The 17,697-nt window shown below is 54.7% G+C and overlaps 1 protein-coding gene across 2 annotated transcripts; it reads left to right on the top strand.

Moving 5' to 3' along the window:
• Positions 1-95: 95 nt before the first annotated feature.
• COPE (coat protein complex I subunit epsilon) lies at positions 96-16,505 on the top strand. 2 transcript variants are annotated; one of them, XM_077859311.1, is made up of 10 exons: positions 97-270; positions 5,790-5,852; positions 7,175-7,275; positions 9,875-10,027; positions 11,482-11,535; positions 11,950-12,031; positions 12,951-13,106; positions 14,924-14,992; positions 16,083-16,157; positions 16,293-16,505. In XM_077859311.1, exons 1-10 carry the CDS (start codon positions 145-147, stop codon positions 16,338-16,340), a joined length of 927 nt encoding a protein of 308 aa, XP_077715437.1. In that variant the 5' UTR covers positions 97-144; the 3' UTR covers positions 16,341-16,505. The 2 variants fall into 2 exon arrangements, with proteins under 2 accessions (XP_077715438.1, XP_077715437.1); XM_077859312.1 differs by lacking the exon at positions 9,875-10,027 and having other exon boundaries at positions 96-270.
• The last annotated feature ends 1,192 nt before the right edge of the window (positions 16,506-17,697 follow it).

The raw sequence follows: 17,697 nt of genomic DNA on the forward strand, positions 1-17,697 counted from the left end.
TCGCACTTGCGACTCCCGTCCAATTTGGCTCATCTTTAGGCAGGAACGAGTAAACTACAATTCCCAGCGTGCCTTGCGGCGACGGACTCCCAACTTCCGGCCGACGTGTCCCTCCGGAAGAGGAGCGACTGGGACCGTAGTGATATGGCGCCTCCGGCTCCCGGGCCGGCCTCCGGCGGCTCCGGGGAAGTGGACGAGCTGTTCGACGTGAAGAACGCCTTCTACATTGGCAGCTACCAGCAGTGCATTAACGAGGCGCAGCGAGTGAAGGTGCGGCCGCTCGGGGGCGAGGGGACAGTGGTGGTTCCGAAAGGCGTTTCTTCCTGGTGGCCACTGGTCGTGCTTTGATTTTTAAAATCTTCCTTCTCCTCGAGGTGTTTTTTCCCCAATGTATCTCTTCAGAGCGTTGTAAGGAGTTACCCTTGTCTTATGACCAAACTCAGAGCCGTGACAGATTTTGTTATTTCTCACTCTAAGAGCTCGTTCTGCGCCGTGGAAGGCATTTGAGTAACGGAGGCGTTTTACGCCACTATAGTGATAATAATAGTGATTTTCATTTGTGGAGGGCCCACGTGTGCCACCATACATACCCACAATACCCCTGAAGTAGGGATTTCATTTCATTTCATTCACTCCTCGTTGAGTTTCTCTTTGGGCCAGGCAGTGTATTCGTGCTGGGCTCAAAACAGTGATAAAACAGACAAAACTCCGAACTCTTTTAGAAACTTCAAGCTCCCAAGGGAGACAGTCAAGCGGTTAATAAGAAGTCGGGGGTGGTGTGATGGATAATGGTGGGAATGAGTTTGGCCATCTGAGAGTTAGAAATAACCCTGCTAGGCAGGGCCCAGCCAGTGGATGACAAGAGAGGGTGGCAGGTCCTTTAGCAGAAACTTTTAGGGAGGGACGTGGACGTACATTATAGACAATTTGGGAGTGAGCGAATCGTTAAGAGCAGTGAACCTGACAGGGTCTTGCCTGCCCTGGTTGTTAACCTTCAAAAAAAAAACCTGTCAGTTATTTTACCAGCAAAATGGGTTTGCTGGGGATTAACGGATAATTGCAATCTGAGACATGTAACCTATGGCAAAACTGTAGGCAAGTCCAGAGAGCAGAGGAGAGGACTGCTGTCTTTCACAGGTGAAAGGGGGAGTTGAGAGGGCTCGTTATGAACAAAAAAATCCATTGAAGTAAACTGAGCTCCGAGTGTTGCGGCTTCTCATTACCTGAGCTGTGACAGTGTCTCCTTGGCTCCGCAATTGCCAGACAAGGAGAACATCTCTCATCTTCCTGTGGGGGTGGTAAAGTATAGGCTTCTTCCTCTGGGGAATGCGTGGTACCTCTCTTTTGTTGGGGTCTGCCACTAACCTGGAGTGTCAGGGCTTGAAAGCTCCCCCTTCTGGTCTCCTGACTCTCTTTTCTTTTTCTTTTTCTTTTTTTTTAAAGAGATTTTATTTATTTATTTATGATAGAGAGAGAGAAAGAGGCAGAGACACAGGCAGAGGGAGAAGTAGGCGCCATGCAAGGAGCCCAACACGGGACTCGATCCAGGATCTCCAGGATCACGCCCTGGGATGAAGGTGGCGCTAAACCGCTGAGCCACCCAGGCTGCCCCTGACTCTCTTTTCAACAGGCTGGTGTCCTAAAGAGATTAGACAAGTAGAGAAATGTGTGAATATATCATAACTTGACTGCTTAAGGGGACAAGGTGAGATAAAAAGTGCTGAGTTGGAGGGGCACCTGGATGGTCAGTCAGAAGAGCATAGGACTCTTGATCATGGTGGTGTGAGTTCGAGTCCCACGTTGGGTGTAGAGATGAGTAAAAATAAATATATCAACTTAAAAAAAAAAGACAACACACATACCACTCTTATTTTATTTTGTATATATTTTTTATTGGAGTTCGATTTGCCAACATATAGTCTAACAGCCAGTGCTCATCCCGTCAAGCACCCCCATCAGTACTAATCACCCAGTGACCCCATCCCCCCACCCACCTCCCCTTCCACTACCCCTTGTTCGTTTCCCAGAGTTAGGAGTCTCTCATGTTCTGTCACCCTCTCTGATATTTCCCACTCTCTCTCTTTTTTTTTTTATCACTATTAATAAAAAAGAAAAGATGCTGAGTTGGAGAATAGGCAGGGGGCAGGGAGGAGGCTGCTTCCTCTGGGAATGGTCAGGTAAGCCCCAGCCGCTCTATCACTTGAACCCAAGGCTGAATCTTAAGAAGCATCAAACCCCATAAATTGCTGCAAAGGTCCTAAGGCAGAGATGAGCTCCAGGGAGTCAGAGCATAAAAGACCAGTGTAGCAGAAGTGGGGTGAGTGGCTGGGTGTGTGTGTGTGTGTGTGTGTATGTGTGTAGGATGGAGAATGAAGTGGGCAGGGCCACAGGCAGGGCCTCACAGGAGCCACAGTAAGAGTTTGGATTTTATTCCTAAGATGTAGGGGGCCACTGGAGCACCAAGCAAAGGAAGAGCTAACTATTTCACCCGGGCAGCCAGAGGCTTGGGAGGACTTTGTACTCTGAAGTAGAGAAGGCTTACTTGTTCATGCTTCTGGCCTTTGACACTGTACCTGGTTTCCCTGAGCATCATGGGTATAAAGCCTAAAATGGACTTCAGGAGACTGTCACACTTGGAATAGTACTTGTGCAATTGTATTCGTTTTCTGATTCTCTTATGACAAACAACCACAAATGACAACTCGCAGCCACACAAATTTATTTTCTCTCAGTTTCTGTAGGTCAGAAGTCCTACATGGCTTGCACCAGGCTAAAATCAAGGTGTTGGGAAGGCTGTATCTCTTCTGGAAATTCTAAGGAAAAATATGCTTCCAGACTCAAATGGTTGATAGCTCTGAGCCAGGGGCCAGCCTTGCCTCCTAGAGGCTTCTCTCCAATCCTCAGTCTTGAATATGGTCTCTCCATGTCAGAACCAGCCACAGGGTGTCAGATTGAATATTCCTCTCTTGGGCTCACTTGGCTTTCTCCTGCTGGTACTTTATTTCTGACTATTCTCAGCTATAAAAACTCTTGCTATTAAGGGCTTCTGTGATTAGGGTGGGTCCTCTCCCATAACCGGGCACACCGTCCCCATTTTAGGATCCATAACCTTCATCACATCCTCGAGACCCCTTTTGTGACAGAATGGAAGCTGTTCACAGATTCTAGGGCCTTGGATGGACATCGCAGGTTGAGTGCCTTATTCAGGTTGCCACCACAGTTGTGTGTCTCCTTCCTGGGTAACAGACGGTGAGAAGATCAAGACAATCCTGTGGTCAGACTCTGGCTCTGTGATGTTCTTTCTGCAGCCAGGGCTGAGTCATTGTACTTCTGTGCGCCTGTCTTCCCTCTGGTCCAATGGGAACAGTGGTACCTGTTTCACCAAGGTCACTGTGAGATTCGGCGTCACACTCACACTCTGCCATCTGGCTTCTCTTGTCTGTCTTTTCTGCTTACATCATAGCGATATGTCTTTTGAGTCTTCTCTTGTCATAATGTGCAGACTTCCCGTCACTGCTGAAAGGGAGAACCATCATGACCTGCTGTACTTAGAGAGGGACGAGAAACATTCATGGAAGCCAGACTGGTGGTCCCTGTGGGTGGAGGCACACTGCAGCCTGGCCTCTGAGCTAGGGAACTGCTCCCTCTTTGGTGATGTGGAAACATACACTGGCACGAAATCTGACATTCTTCCTGATGCATCCAGAAGGGCATACTGTCCCCACTGAGCCACTTGATGTGCCTTAATTCTGGTCTTTGTGCTGCCTAAACCCTCTTGGGCAGCCTATACTGGGTTGAACGGTGTTTCCTAAAAGATATGTTTACCCAGAACCTGTGAATGTGACTTATTTGGGAAAAGGATCATCGCAGATATAATTCCATAAAGGATCTCTGGATGTGATCAGCTGGGATTTAGGATAGGCCCTAAATCCAATGACTGGTGCTCTTTTAAGAGAAAGGCAAAGAGAGGTTTGAAGCAGATGGAGGAGGAGAAGGAGGCAGAGATTGGGGTGATGGGGCCACAAGCCAAGGAGTTCTTGGAGAACCTGGAAGAGGCCAGGAAGGATCCTTCTAAAATTTTTTTTTTAATTTTTTATTTATTTATGATAGTCACACAGAGAGAGAGAGAGAGAGGCAGAGACATAGGCAGAGGGAGAAGCAGGCTCCATGCACCGGCAGCCCGACGTGGGATTCGATCCCGGCTCTCCAGGATCGCGCCCTGGGCCAAAGGCAGGCGCTAAACCACTGCGCCACCCAGGGATCCCCAGGAAGGATCCTTCTATAGAGCCTTTGATAGTATGGTCCTACTGACACTTTGATTTTGAACTCCTAATCTCCAGGACTGTGAGAGAATAATTTTTTTTTTTAAGGTTTTATTTATTAGAGAGAATGCGAGCATGCGAGCAGGGGCAGGAACAGAGGGAGAAGGAGTCTGTTTCTCTTTGAGCAGGGAGCCTGAGCAGGACTTGATCCTGCGATGCTGGGATCATGACCTGAACCAAAGGCAGACACATAACTGAGCAACCCAGGTGCCCCAATTTTCTGTTCTTTCTAACCACCCAGTTTATGGCAATTCATTACAGTGGCCCCAGCAATCTCTGACAGGCATGATCTGAGGTGGCCCCAAGTGGAACACCTGGTACATCATTGCTTTTTATCAGATGTAGTGCTCTGTCACCATGTCATCATGATGTTTGTTTGTCAGACATTTCTTAAGTATCCACAAGATGGTAGGTACCACCCAAATGCTGGGGATAAAGCAGTGAAGAAAGCCTCAAGAAGCTGAAGGCCCAGCGTGGCCATCCTCACAGGGGCCCCCACCCCATCACTAGACCCACTTCTCCCCCCACAAAGGTACTCACTGTCCTCAGGACTGGCTGCACCTCTGAGCTGCCTAGGGGCAGTCAGAGGCCACTCTGGGATCGGCCATCATTGATGGGTATGAACCTCCTGGCTTTGTTCTCAGGTAATTCTGGTGAGCTATCCCCAAGCAGCAAATGGCTGAGAAGCATTTGTTCAGAAAGACGCCATTCCTGTTTACTTAGATCTGGAGATCTGCCTAGCACTCAGCACACAGCTTCTGCCCGAGGCCTTATGAGCCTTCTTCCGTTCTTGGCTCTGAGGCCCTCCCAGGGCCTCATGGCCTGGCCAGGGCTCAGGGGGCTTTCCCCACAGTCCCAGAGTGACCAGTGTGTGATGTCCCCTCTCCAGGGCTCCCCAGCTCTGCGGTGGCAGGCTTGAGCGGCACGGCCCAGGCTGGACACAGATGTCACTGAGCCAGGGCAGCCCAGCTGAGCTCTCTCAGAAAGGCCCTCTGAGTGGGCAACCTTCGTCTCTTCTTCCATGTTTAAAAAAGTGTTTTGGAACAAAAACAGGACAGGAACACATTGCATAGAAGTACAAAAAGTAAAGTCCCCTGCGCATGTCTCCTGGGTCCCGTCTGTTCTGCAGAATTACCCATCCACCTTTGGATAGGAATGCTCCCAGGCCTGTTTTCTCTACTTTTACAAACCCAAGCACTGGGGTATTTTCCCTCAACAACTCGGACCACCTGTACCATTGAGAAGCTTCTGTTTTGACCCGCTGCACCCTGGGAGCCCCTGTCAGTATGAGTGGCCGCATGTCCAGTGGTGAGAGGCGTGGGCTCTACCCTGCTCCCTTCCCTGGGTAGTAGTAGTAGGGGACAAGATCAGAGCTGGAACCCAGTCCTGGGGAAGCTGCTTGCTCCTGGTCTCTGCCAAGGACCTGCCTGTGGCTCCAAGTGTCCTTACGTGCTTCTGTCTCCACAGCCCTCAAGCCCGGAGAGAGATGTGGAAAGGGATGTCTTCCTGTACAGAGCGTACCTTGCACAGGTGAGTGTGGGCCTGTGACCTCCAGTGTTCCTGGGACAGGAGAGTAAGGAACAGAGTGCTGGGTGGTGACAGGGGCTGGGACAGCAGACAAAGGAGGTCAGAGTCCAGCAACTTCCCATGGCTGGTGTGGCCTCCACAAGTAGGTGGCCATGTCCCCAAGGTTGTGGACTCACCAGGCCCAAGGACCAGTATGGGGATTTCTCCCTTTTCTTCTGTCATCAGTAGATTGTGTTTGTTTAATACAGCTTCGGGTTTGCAGAATAGGATAGAGATAGATAGGAAAGAGAATCCCACCCCCAGTAGATAAGAAAGAGATAGGAAAGAGAATCCCACCCCCCACCCCTAGTCTGCAGGCAGGTTTTCTTCCTACTCACATCTGGGGTTGGTGGGATGCTTTCATTGGTGGATGTACCAGTGTTGGCACTGCTGTTAAGTCAAGGCCATAGTTTATTCCAGGCTCTAGGAACATTACCCTGGGAGTGCAAGCAGTCCAGATGGTGCTTGCATGGACAGGACTGAGTCGTGCCCTGCCCTGGTTTTCCCCGCCAGGGCCCACTGGCAGCCAGCCTCCCACCTGCCTTCTCCCCTCAGCCTCAGCCTTAGACTGTGGTCTGTCCTGGGCACTTGGCTCCACAGCTGCCCTCATCTCACCTCACCTCAGGCCTTGAGTGGCTTCCTGGTTCTGTTCACATCTTTCCCTCTGTGGAGTGTTCTGGAGCCTGATGGGACCCCACCCTCCCATTGACCAAGCCTCCCCTGCCCCCTTACCTTGAGGGTGAACAGGATGTGGGTGGCCTCTACAGAGGAGCTGCCCTGATGTATGTGGAATCTCCTTGCAATGTATACATTTTTTTTTTAAGAACACCTATATATGGGAGTAAAAACATCAGAATCACTCCAGTTCCCTCCCAGCAGTTACCACCACCACCAGTTCTGAATGTCAGCAGGGAGGGGGTGAATGTCCTGATTTATAGAAGTGCATTCCCTGCCTGCCTGCCCCCTGCCCCTGAGCATTCCCCCCAGAGCTGGCAGGCCCCTCACCCTGTCACCTCAGCCCTGGGAACTGGACACTGAGCAGCTGGGGTCTCCATTGTGGCCTGACAGGTGACAAGTGACACTGTGCTGCCTCGCAGCAGGTTCTGTAGTAGAACTGGCAGCTGGCAGGCTGAGGGGTCCCTGGGGGTGGTGGGCCTGGTTCCAGGTGCTAGGGCTCTGCCAGGGTGATGCTAGAGCCCTAAAAAGCTCTCATGTATTCTGGGGTCTGAGGTATAAGCCCCACGGGGGAGAGCAGGTCAGTGACAGTGTGCTTGTCTTGACTGCAGAGGAAGTATGGTGTAGTCCTGGATGAGATCAAGCCCTCCTCAGCCCCCGAGCTCCAGGCCGTGCGCATGTTCGCTGAGTACCTGGCCAACGACAGCCAGAGGTGAGGATGGGAGGGTACGGGTGGGCATCTCTCCCCACCTTCTCACCTCCCTGAGCCTCAGTGAAAGCACATTCCATGGGATGCCTGAGTGGTTCAGTGGTTGAGCGTCTGCCTTCCGCTTAGGGCGTGATCCCGAAGTTTGAGGATCGAGTCCTACATCGAGCTTCTTGCATGGAGCCTGCTTCTCCTCTGTCTGCCTATGTCTCTGTCTCTCTCTGTCTCTCATGAATAAGTAAATAAAATCTTAAAAAAAAAAAGAAAGAAAGAAAGCACGTTCCTATCCTGCTTGGACATTTATGTAAGCCATTCATTCTGTTGCTGGCCAGGATACTTGCCCAGGTGCTTATGAGCTCTGCCTCTGCCTCTGCAGGTGGAAGCTGTGTGACCCTGCCTTGTCCGTGCATAGGGGACCAGCATGACCTGGCAGGCTCCATGGCTCCAGTGCACCTCAGTTCCCCCCACCCCAGGAATGGCTGGTTGTGAGGCCCCCTAGGATTAGGAACGTAAAATGTTCCCCACAGGGTACCTGGGATAGGGCAACAGCCTAGCCCATCACATGGAGACACTCTGCTTTGTAGATCTTCCCTTGCCCCCCTGCCCAGCCCTGAGATCCCACCACCACCCTGGAGCATCCCTCATAGTGGCAAGGAGCCTCACAGAAAGGCCTTCCCCAAGCTCTGCCTAGTGGAACTTCTTAGACCAGGACTTGATTGTGACTTGTTGATACTGTGCTACTCTTGTGGGCCACTGAGGTTGACTTTGGGTCCCAGGTGTGGGTGAGACCACCTGCTGTGATCCCTGCCACTGCTCTTATAGAGCGCAGTGTTTTGTGCCCTGTCTGCTGACTGGGCTCCTTCACCTTTGAAGCTTGAGGCTCAGGGAGATTTACTTGTCAGCGATGACAGCTGAATGGGGACCCAGATTCTGACCCCCAGAACCCATGAATGCAATACCATTGGAAATGAGGTCTTTGCAGATGCAATTAGTTAAGGATCTTGAGATTGTCCTAGATATAGGATGGACCCTGGTATCCTCATAAGAGACCAAAGAAGAGAAGACAGAGAGGGTACAGAGGGGTGGGCTGTGTGAAGATGGAGGCAGAATTGGGATGAGACAGAAGCCAAGGGGTGCTGAGGACTGTGGGCAGCCAGCTGAAGCCAGGGGAGAGGCTTGGGATGGATTCACCCTCAGGAGCCTCAGAAGGTACTCACCCTGCCCATACTTGGATATCGAGCTTCTGTCTCCTAGAACTTCTTTTCTGTGAGTCTGTTCCTATTGCTTGCATCTTTCTGGTTTGTGATGCCTTGTGATGGCAGCCCCAGGGCACCAAGACAGGCAGCCTCCTGAGGCTATCATTTCTTCCTCTCCACGCTTCATGAGCCTTATTCTTTCAGAAGAAGATGGGCCCTGGGACCATCTAGGAGCAGGGGCTTAGGAAGGCAGAGTGGTTCGGGGTGCATCTGTCCTGCCAGCACAAACTGCTGCCCCCTAGCCAGCCCAGCAGGCTGGCTATGGAGAAAGTCCCAGGACCTGCAGGTAAACGATGATATGTTACAGTAACGGCATACGACACCAAGGTCACATTAGCAGCAGCATGTAGCATGTCTACTCTCAGTGTGGGGTGGCCCCAAGTGCTCCATGACAACTCTGTGTCACACCGTGTATATGGTCTAGGTGTGCAGAGTGGGAAATAGTATCAGATTTGAAGTCCTTTGTCCATCAGGCTCTTTGGTGGGCCTGAGGACAGTGACAGTTGTGTCCCCGTCCTCCAGGACCTTAAGACACAGATCCTTGGGCAACTTGGGGCCTGGCCTTTGCTTCCCTTCTCCTATCAGCTATTCAGCAGATCCCAGAGTGGCCTCTGACTGCCCCTAGGCAGCTCAGAGGTGCAGCCAGTCCTGAGGACAGTGAGTACCTTTGTGGGGGGAGAAGTGGGTCTAGTGATGGGGTGGGGGCCCCTGTCAGGATGGCCACGTTGGGCCTTCAGCTTCTTGAGGCTTTCTTCACTGCTTTATCAGCCTTTTGAAACAAGGGGTCTTGACTCTGTTTAGTTAAGCAGAGCTTGGTTCAGGTGTCCTGTGGCCCGTAGAGAAACTGATTGATCCTTGGTGGAGCCCTGACTTCAGCCTGGCCCCCAGCCCAGCATGTCACCCACCTGCCAGGAGCAGCCGGCCTCCTTGGCAAGGCAGCGACGTCACTGGTGTGAGATTCATCTGTGTAGCTTCCTGTCTCCAGAGAGGCACCCCTGGCGAGTCAGCTTGTACCTCTGTGTCCAGGGTGGTGTGGACACTATGGCCCCCTAGCTCTGAGGGCCAGGAGGTCTTTAAGCTTAGGCAATCATTTGTGCCACTTTATAGACATGGCCCCTCCTGCACCACATCTCCTCATGAGGCCTGAGACCACCCAGCCTCAGTTTCTCTGTGTAAGGGTGAGAAGTGCCACATGGGAAGGTGGTGGGACTTAACAGAGAGCCTGTTCTGACTGCAGCTGCTGTGTTCCCCTGGGGGCCCTCTCACCCTTTCCGGACCTGTCTGCTCCCACAAGGGTGAGGCTGGCTTCCCACTCCTGGCTGCAGGCCCCCAACAGCCTCGTCTTGCAGGGACTCGATCGTTGTCGAGCTGGACCGGGAGATGAGCAGGAGCGTGGACGTGACGAACACCACCTTCCTGCTGATGGCTGCCTCCATCTACTTCCACGACCAGAACCCAGATGCAGCCCTGCGTACTCTGCACCAGGGGGACAGCCTGGAGTGGTGGGTGTCCTCCCTGTTTCAGGGGGAAGGCCTGGAGGCCTGAGGTGCCCCTCTGGTCTCCAGGCTGCCCATGGCCCCATTGGCCATTGTCATGGGAACAGTGTGGGGCTGCCCAGAGAGACTGGTGGGGCCCAGGCTTTCCCATTCAGGCTGCAGCTCCCATTCTTGGGCCAGGAGACACTCCTTTCTGTTCGGCTGGGCTGCTGTTCCCAAGGACACGGCTCCCAGGGCTGGAAATCCTCTTTTCCCAGTGGCAGAGTTGAAAGCACCTTTGTTTCTGCCTGTGGTTTCTACACCCCCACCCCCACCACGGAGCTCTGTGTCCCTGGGCTCTGGTCTTTCCAAGGTCCTCCCCATGTTCCCCCAGGCCCTCCCTTGAGGCTAGCCCTCATTCATGGGACTCCAGGGCTGGGGTGCTGGAGCCCCTTGTGGCGCACCGTATGCTCTACGCACCACCTCAGGAAGTGACCCTGGGCCGGCGCTGCATTGAGGGCACTGTGTCCAGGGCTCCAACCCAGAGGGTGTGACAGCCCTGCCCTGTGAACTCTCTGGTGCATGCTGTGCCTTGGTGGGTGGGTCACCACAGATTCATTATTGTATCTGTTTACATTCCCCCTTCAGTCCAGAAAGGGATTTGTGGCAGCCTAGATATAGGTCTGGCAAACAGTTTACAAGGCAATAGACTGTTTTTTTGTTTTGTTTTGTTTTTAAGATTTATTTATTTATTTATGATGGACATAGAGAGAGAGGGAGGCAGAGACACAGGCAGAGGGAGAAGCAGGCTCCATGCAGGAAGCCCGATGTGGGACTTGATCCCAGGACTCCAGGATCGCGCCCCGGGCCAAAGGCAGGCGCCAAACCACTGAGCCACCCAGGAATCCCCCGGCAGTAGACTGTTTTTCAGATTCCTACACAGGTTGATCTGGATGGGAAAATGTGGAAACTAGTGACTATATATATATCATTGGTGGTCACAGCTGTCAGGCAGAGAGGGAAGCCATGGGTGTGGGACCCACCTGTCCCATGGAGCACCCCTGTGACTGGAAGAGCCACCTTCTCTGGTGGCTGACCCTTTGCTTGGCTGCTCAGCTTGCTCCCTGGGCTCTTGGTACTGGGTGGTGGCTGGTGTCCCCCTCATACCAGGAGTGGGGTGCAGGTATGGTGCCTAGCCTTGGGGTAGTCAGTGGGATGACTTGAGAACCCATGAAAGCTCCAGCCCCAAGTGCTTAGTGGTGAAATGGGGGAGCCAGGGTCCCGGGAAGCAGTGGGAGGTTTGGCCCAGTGTACAGTGCCTGGGTCTGAGTCCAGTGCTGTTCAGCATCGCCCTCTACAAGGCAAGGCCGGCAGCCCCAGCTCTCCTAGGAATGTTCCTGGAGGTGGCACCCACACAGAGTGAGCCCTGGTAGGCAGCAGGGTGATGAGGATGCCTGCTGACTGCCTGCTCTGTCCCGCAGCATGGCCATGACTGTGCAGATCCTACTGAAGCTGGACCGCCTGGATCTTGCTAGGTAAGTCTCTCCCATGCATGCCCACCTGTGGCTCCTGAGCTGGGACCCATGCGTCAGGGCTGTCTTTGCCCACTAGGGGGCACTCACCCTGGGGACCTTCCCTGAGCCCCTTCCAAAGCCTAGAGCATTAGTGGTACTATTGCTTCTCCGGTCACTTCATTCTAGCCCACTGGGATGACTCACTGTGGTTTACCTGCCCTTCCCTGCAGGGTGTTGCCTGGGATGAGGAATGGTGCTGTCCATGCCTTAGTTTCCTTCTGTGACTTGGGGGGTAGGGCCTGCAGAGTTAGGGTGGGCTTCCCAAGTGTGTGGTGGCAGCGGCTGGGCTGGGTCCATGAGCTGGCACCCGTGGCTACTTTGTGAGTAGGAATGGGGTGGGGGTGGGGGCTCCCTTCAACCCTTCTGTGTCCCCAGGAAGGAGCTGAAGAAAATGCAGGACCAGGACGAGGATGCGACCCTCACTCAGCTGGCCACTGCGTGGGTCAATCTGGCTGTGGTGAGCTCCTGGGCTGTGCTGAGGGAAGGAGGGAGCCCCTGCCTCCAGAGCTGGCCGGTCCTATGGGGAGAGTGCCAGTATGGGCTTCTGTGGACACATTGGACCTGCTTCTTCTTTGGGGCCAGGGCACATCCCCCAGGGGAGCCCCCAGCCTGGTGCGCCCTGGCACATTTCCTACTTTACTCAGAACCAACCCAATTCCTCCCTCCTCAGAGCTGAGCAGCTTGGCCAGAACCAGAGTGAATGAGCTGGGGGAGGGCTCTGGAACCATACTTGATGGACTGAGTGGGCCAGCCTGGCAGTGCAGCCTCCTCCCAGGGCTGACCCTGGACTTGGCTCCCACTCAGTTTGTTCCCTGGGCTTTTGGCACTGTGCAGTGGTCAGTGTCCTCCTAACACCTTCCCCTGCACCCAGCCCCTATCTCCCCCCTGCCTGGGCAGCGCCCCCCATCTTGGCAGTGGCCCCTTTTCTGGCTTTTGGCACTGGACTTTCTCTAAGCCTTTTTTTTTTTTTTTTTTTGGTATGGGCTGCTTAAGATGTGTTCCCCGTCTGCGTGTGCCTACACTGCCCTTGGGGGGCTGAGGCCTCACACAAGCTTGTTTCTAGTGTCTAGTTTAGCCGATGAACCCTGCCCACACTTCACCAGCTCTGCATTTTCCCACAAGCTTTCACGTCTTGGTCTCGGGGTCCCCTGTAAGAGTGATGTTACTACATCTTTAGCAGGCAGACAGAACCTTTCATTCAGAACCCAGGTGGTCGAGGTCAGGACTGCTGGTGACAGGGGTGTCCAGGGACTGCCTGCCACGCGCTGGCCATGCCAGGATCACCTCAGCAAAGTGATCTGCTCTGTGAGGGAGCGGGCAGTGGCAGGGCTGGGAAGCAGGGTGACAAACTGGTGATGTTGGAACTGTCCCCGCAGGGTGGCGAGAAGCTGCAGGATGCCTACTACATCTTTCAGGAAATGGCTGACAAGTGCTCATCCACCCTGCTGCTGCTCAACGGGCAGGCGGCCTGCCACATGGCCCAGGGCCGATGGGAGGCTGCCGAAGGGGTGCTCCAGGAGGCTCTGGACAAGGTATGGCAGGCCCAGCCTGCACCGTGGCTCCCAGTGGGGGCAGCAGGTGATGCAGGGCTTGGGCTTGCTTCAGAAGGAGACCCCACAGGCCTGATGTGTGATCACATGGGAATTTATATTAATACCAAACCAGCTAAGAATCAGGATTGCAAATAGAAATGTTGAGTGTAGTTTCTCTTAGAAGTAGGAGGATCCCATCAGCCTGGGCTTCTGTTGGCCTGAGCTGAGCAAAAGTTCTTGCCATCATGTTGGCTGGGGCCTCTTGATGTGATTCCTCACCTGAGTCCGCACTTGGAAGAGATGCCCGCTGTTCATCACCAAGGGGAGAGTGGGCTGCAAACGTGAGGTGTTGCCTGGGCCTGTCCTGGCCTAAAAGAGGGACCTTGAGTGAGGCCCTGTGGGGAAGCCCCAGCTGTTGTCTTCCCCGGACCAACATGTGAGGTCTTGTGTGTTATTTTTATAATCAGAGGACATGTCAAAGTTTCTTTCCATCTTTGGAAAACATTTCTTGATACAATGAGAAACAGACACCAGTAGGAAGCTTTCTCTCTGTATCTCTGTGAGGGGTCGAGTTACCATCAGAAGTTTGTTTGCAGATCAGGGGCGGGCCAGGGCCATTAGTCAGGTGCTCCTCAGGCTGCTTACTTGGAGCTGCCTTGCCCTGCCAGGCAGCCACCATGCCTCCTTGACAGGGTCTGACTCAACTGGACTGCTGTATGCCTGCAGGGCTGGTCAGGAAAGCCTAGCCTGGTGGGGTGTCTCTGCCCTAGAAGGAGAGGGCAGTGGGGTCCCCAGTTAAATAACACCCATCTGTCCTCATTCTCTGAGACACCACCTGGGCTGGCTTGCTGCCCTGTGGCCCTGTCCCTGCCACGCCCCCCCCCCCCCCCCCCGCGGCAGCCTGAGGCATGCCGTGGCCTCATTCATCCTGGTGCCTGCGTGCCACCCCATGCTTTTCACTGTCCTTCCCATTCCTTTTTGTGTTCACCTCGTTTTGCTTCTGTGAGTACATGCCACTGTGCCCTATGACAACAGCTGAGGAGACTAAGGTGGAGAGAAGTTGAGTTTCCCCAGAGAAGGGCAGCCCTGGCATGGAGCTGGGTCTGGGCAGGAGGCTGGGGTCCATACAGCTACTTGAACCTGCAACACCACGAGTCTGGGTTGCTGTTCTCTGCTCCAGGTGCCCAGTTAGGGCTCCCTGCAGTGTCCCTGCTTCAGAGCCCTGTGTGGGTGGGTAGAGTGAGGTCATCCGCTTGGATGTTCTGGTAATTTCCCAGCAGTTTCTTGTCAAGGCCCCTGGAGAGCAGGAGGGGCAGGCGGGGTCTGCCCTGTGGTCTCAGACCTCATTTTTGCAGCAAGAGGGACAGCTTGCCAGCGATGGTATTCAGGCCATCTTGGGTTGGGCTCTGTTACTTTGAGGTTGGTATAATAAATACACCCCTCCCAAATCACAGCAAGCAAGGGGGCTCTTTTGCATCCTGGTCCGAAGATGAGACACTGGGCTTAGAGGGGAAGCAGCTGTTGGGGAAAAGAAAGGTAGTCAGAAGGTGGGTTGGGGTTGGGGCTGGGCTGGGGCCCCCTCATCACTTAGGTAGAAAGGAGGGTCCTGAGGTCACCACCTCGCAGAATGGCCAGTAGGCACGTTTTGGGTCTTGCAGCCCCCACCTGCTCCACCTCTGAGGGTATGACCTTGTATGGGTCATGTCTTCACCTTGGGTCAGTGGGAGGCATTTTCCCACCTGAGATGGGGATGGGCAGGCCAAGTCGGGGGCCTAGGGGAGCTGACCCTGCTCGCCTGGTGTTCCCTGTGTTTCCAGGACAGTGGCCACCCAGAGACACTGATCAACCTCATCGTCCTGTCACAGCACCTGGGCAAGCCACCCGAGGTAGGGTCCCCTGGTGCAGGGGAAGTGTTCTGGCCCTCAGGGTGCCAGCGTGTGGTGGGCAGGGGTCTGTGATACGGCTCCAGCCCCAGATGAAGCTCAGCATCTTGAGCGGAAACGCATTCCTTTTGGGGGCAGGGGTGGTGGTGGTGGTGAGTGCAGTTGCATTGGCGCGAGGGGCCCTGGGAAGTTGGTGTTGCAGGTGATCCTCTAGGGCCCCACCCTGGCCCAGGCTGTAGGCCAGCTGCTCCATGGGCCCTATGAACTATGAGCTGTGTCTCAGAGGGCCAGCTGAGCTGGGATCCCCATCTGTGCCATCTCTTGGTGGAGAGAAAAGGGGCCCAGGGGAGCAATCTCTGTGAGCCCATGTTGTCTAAGGGTGGGGAGGGAGGGAGAACTCTGGGGCACCGCTCTCTGTAGGTGACTGACGGGCGCAGTTGGCCAAGGACCGACCCCAGGACTTCCTGACAGTCGGTCACCCATCCCTTATAGAAGCCCCCCCCCGCCCCCCCGGCAGCTTCAGGGCTGGGGCAGAACAGCATAGACAGGACAGCTGTCCCACTCACCCCAGAAATAGCACTGGACCCCTAGTCTCAGGGAGACAGGTGCCCCACCCCCTGAGTCTGAGCTGGGCCTGGGGAGGTGAGGGGAGCTGGGAGCAAGGGCTCTTCCTGGGGTCCAGGTTCTAATACTGAGATCTCTGGGGTTTCTCTGTATAGTGTGCCCAGAACAAATTCACCTCCCCTCCCAACTCTCTTCCCCCTGACCTGCCCTCTGCTCCTCCTAGTCCTAGTCCTCTCCTAAGGTCCCTCCCAGCCTACTCCCCTGAATCCGGTGATGCATCCTCCAACCGTGCACTAGCATGGGCTCTGTGCCAGGTGCCCCCTCTTCCCTCCCCAGCCCTGGGGGTCCTCTGTCATCAGCCTGATTTCACAGTGGGGTGATGGACGTGATGGGAGACCAGGGCCCTTGCTTGGGAGACCATGGTCATCTGGGCAGCCCTCACTTCACCCCTCCTCTCGCTCTGCATGTGCAAGCCACCTGGGTGCCCCCTATTCAACTAACCTGGCCTCTGGCCTCATTTCCCTTGCAGGTGACAAACCGCTACCTGTCCCAGCTGAAGGACGCACACAGGTCCCACCCCTTTATCAAGGAGTACCAGGCCAAGGTGAGCCTGAGCTGGCGATCTGTCCCACATCCCCAGACCCCCCATAGGCGGGGCCAGGGAAGGCCTGTGACTGAGGTCTTGACTCACGTTCTCTGTTTCTCTTTCTGCTCCCACTGTCCCCAATCCACATTGCAGGAGAACGACTTTGACCGGCTGGTGCTGCAGTATGCTCCCAGCGCCTGAGGCCGGCTGCAGGCTGGTTCCCAAGCCCGGGAACAGCGAGGCTGGGCATGCTGCCCCCACTGCCAGGCACCCATCCTCTTGTGCTCTTGGTTGCTCTGGCTAGAGGTGAAGGCTCGAGGCTCAGCCTGACCAGGGCCCCTTCTGTCAATAAATATCTCCACCTGATCCATGTCTGCCACTCTGGGAGGGACATGTGTGAACCACGACTCAGAAGGGAGGGTCCCAGGCACTGTCCCCCAGGGCTTTTCCTGGGAGGGAAGCCTTGGAGACCAGGGCCTGTGAACAGGAGCTGCACAGACTCCCCACCCCGGAAACAGCTGCCCCATGATGCTGAGCTACGGCGGCACTGCTATGTCTCCCAAGTCCACTTGGCATCCAGAGAAACTGAGATAGTGACAGCCATCATGAGGAGCATCAGGACTCAAAACCAGTATCCTGGGGTGGCAAGGGAGGTAGGAAGTACTCAGGCCTCTCAGTTGAGTCACATGTGTGCAAGGAACACATGCACCCCCACCCCACCCCATCCGACCATCCCCTGCTCCTGGTTGTTGTGGCCGAGGCACTCAGCTCTCTACCTGGAGAGAGGAACCCATGGTGAGTGCCCTTCCATAAGAGAAAGCCAGGGCAGTAGCTGGCATCTGTTGTCTGGAGAGAGGGTGGTACCCAAGCAGTGGGGACTTGTTGGCTGGGCCTCTCAGATGAGGTCACCACTGATCTGTCTCCACCCAAATAACTAGAAGGATCTGCCAGGCCAGGTTCTGGGGGGGCGAGCAGTCATTCAAGGCAGCATGGACAGCCCATGCAAAGCGCCTGAGGCTCCGTGAGCAGGACAAGGCTTTGTGGCCTTTGGCCCTAGGTCGTCAGTGTCTGGGCCTCTTCCAGGAAGGAGGTAAGACCTGGGTTGCCAGAGTGTGGCCTCATCTGCCTGAACCTAGGGCTCGGTTGCCAGGACAGGATATAGAGCACAGGATTCCCAGCTGCAGGACCCACCTGTGTCCCCTCCCTGCCTGGTGAGGAGCTCAGCAAGGGGGAGAGGTGACGGAGGCATCTGTCAGGGGTGGGGATCAGGGATCTGGGGATGAGCTCCCCGGGTTCCTCAGGTGGAATGAGGAAGGGGCACCTTTTGACCTTTGCAGCCCCTTGCCAGGTCACTGGCAGCTGGCAGCACCAGGAACCACATTCCACTTCTGCGCTGCACCCACCCATTGGTGGCCTCCCAGCTGGCCCCATCAAGATGAAACTCAACACAGCTGGGGCCGGACTGGTGGGTGGGGGTGCCTCTCCCGTTACTGATGGCTGCCATGGCGACCAGATAGTGACAGATAGTGCTGGGTGGGAGGGTGGGGGTGGGGGAGTT

This window comes from Canis aureus, chromosome 19 (genome assembly GCF_053574225.1).
Source record: "Canis aureus isolate CA01 chromosome 19, VMU_Caureus_v.1.0, whole genome shotgun sequence".
NCBI lineage: Eukaryota > Metazoa > Chordata > Mammalia > Carnivora > Canidae > Canis > Canis aureus.

What these genes read in the sequence shown, in the direction of transcription:
- COPE (XM_077859311.1), top strand. Translation starts at nt 145, where the DNA reads ATGGCGCCTCCGGCTCCCGGGCCGGCCTCCGGCGGCTCCGGGGAAGTG. An exon ending in TCCAGGAGGCTCTGGACAAG is followed by an intron (nt 13,107 to 14,923) that starts GTATGGCAGGCC and finishes CTGTGTTTCCAG; the next exon opens with GACAGTGGCCACCCAGAGAC. An exon ending in TCAAGGAGTACCAGGCCAAG is followed by an intron (nt 16,158 to 16,292) that starts GTGAGCCTGAGC and finishes TCCACATTGCAG; the next exon opens with GAGAACGACTTTGACCGGCT.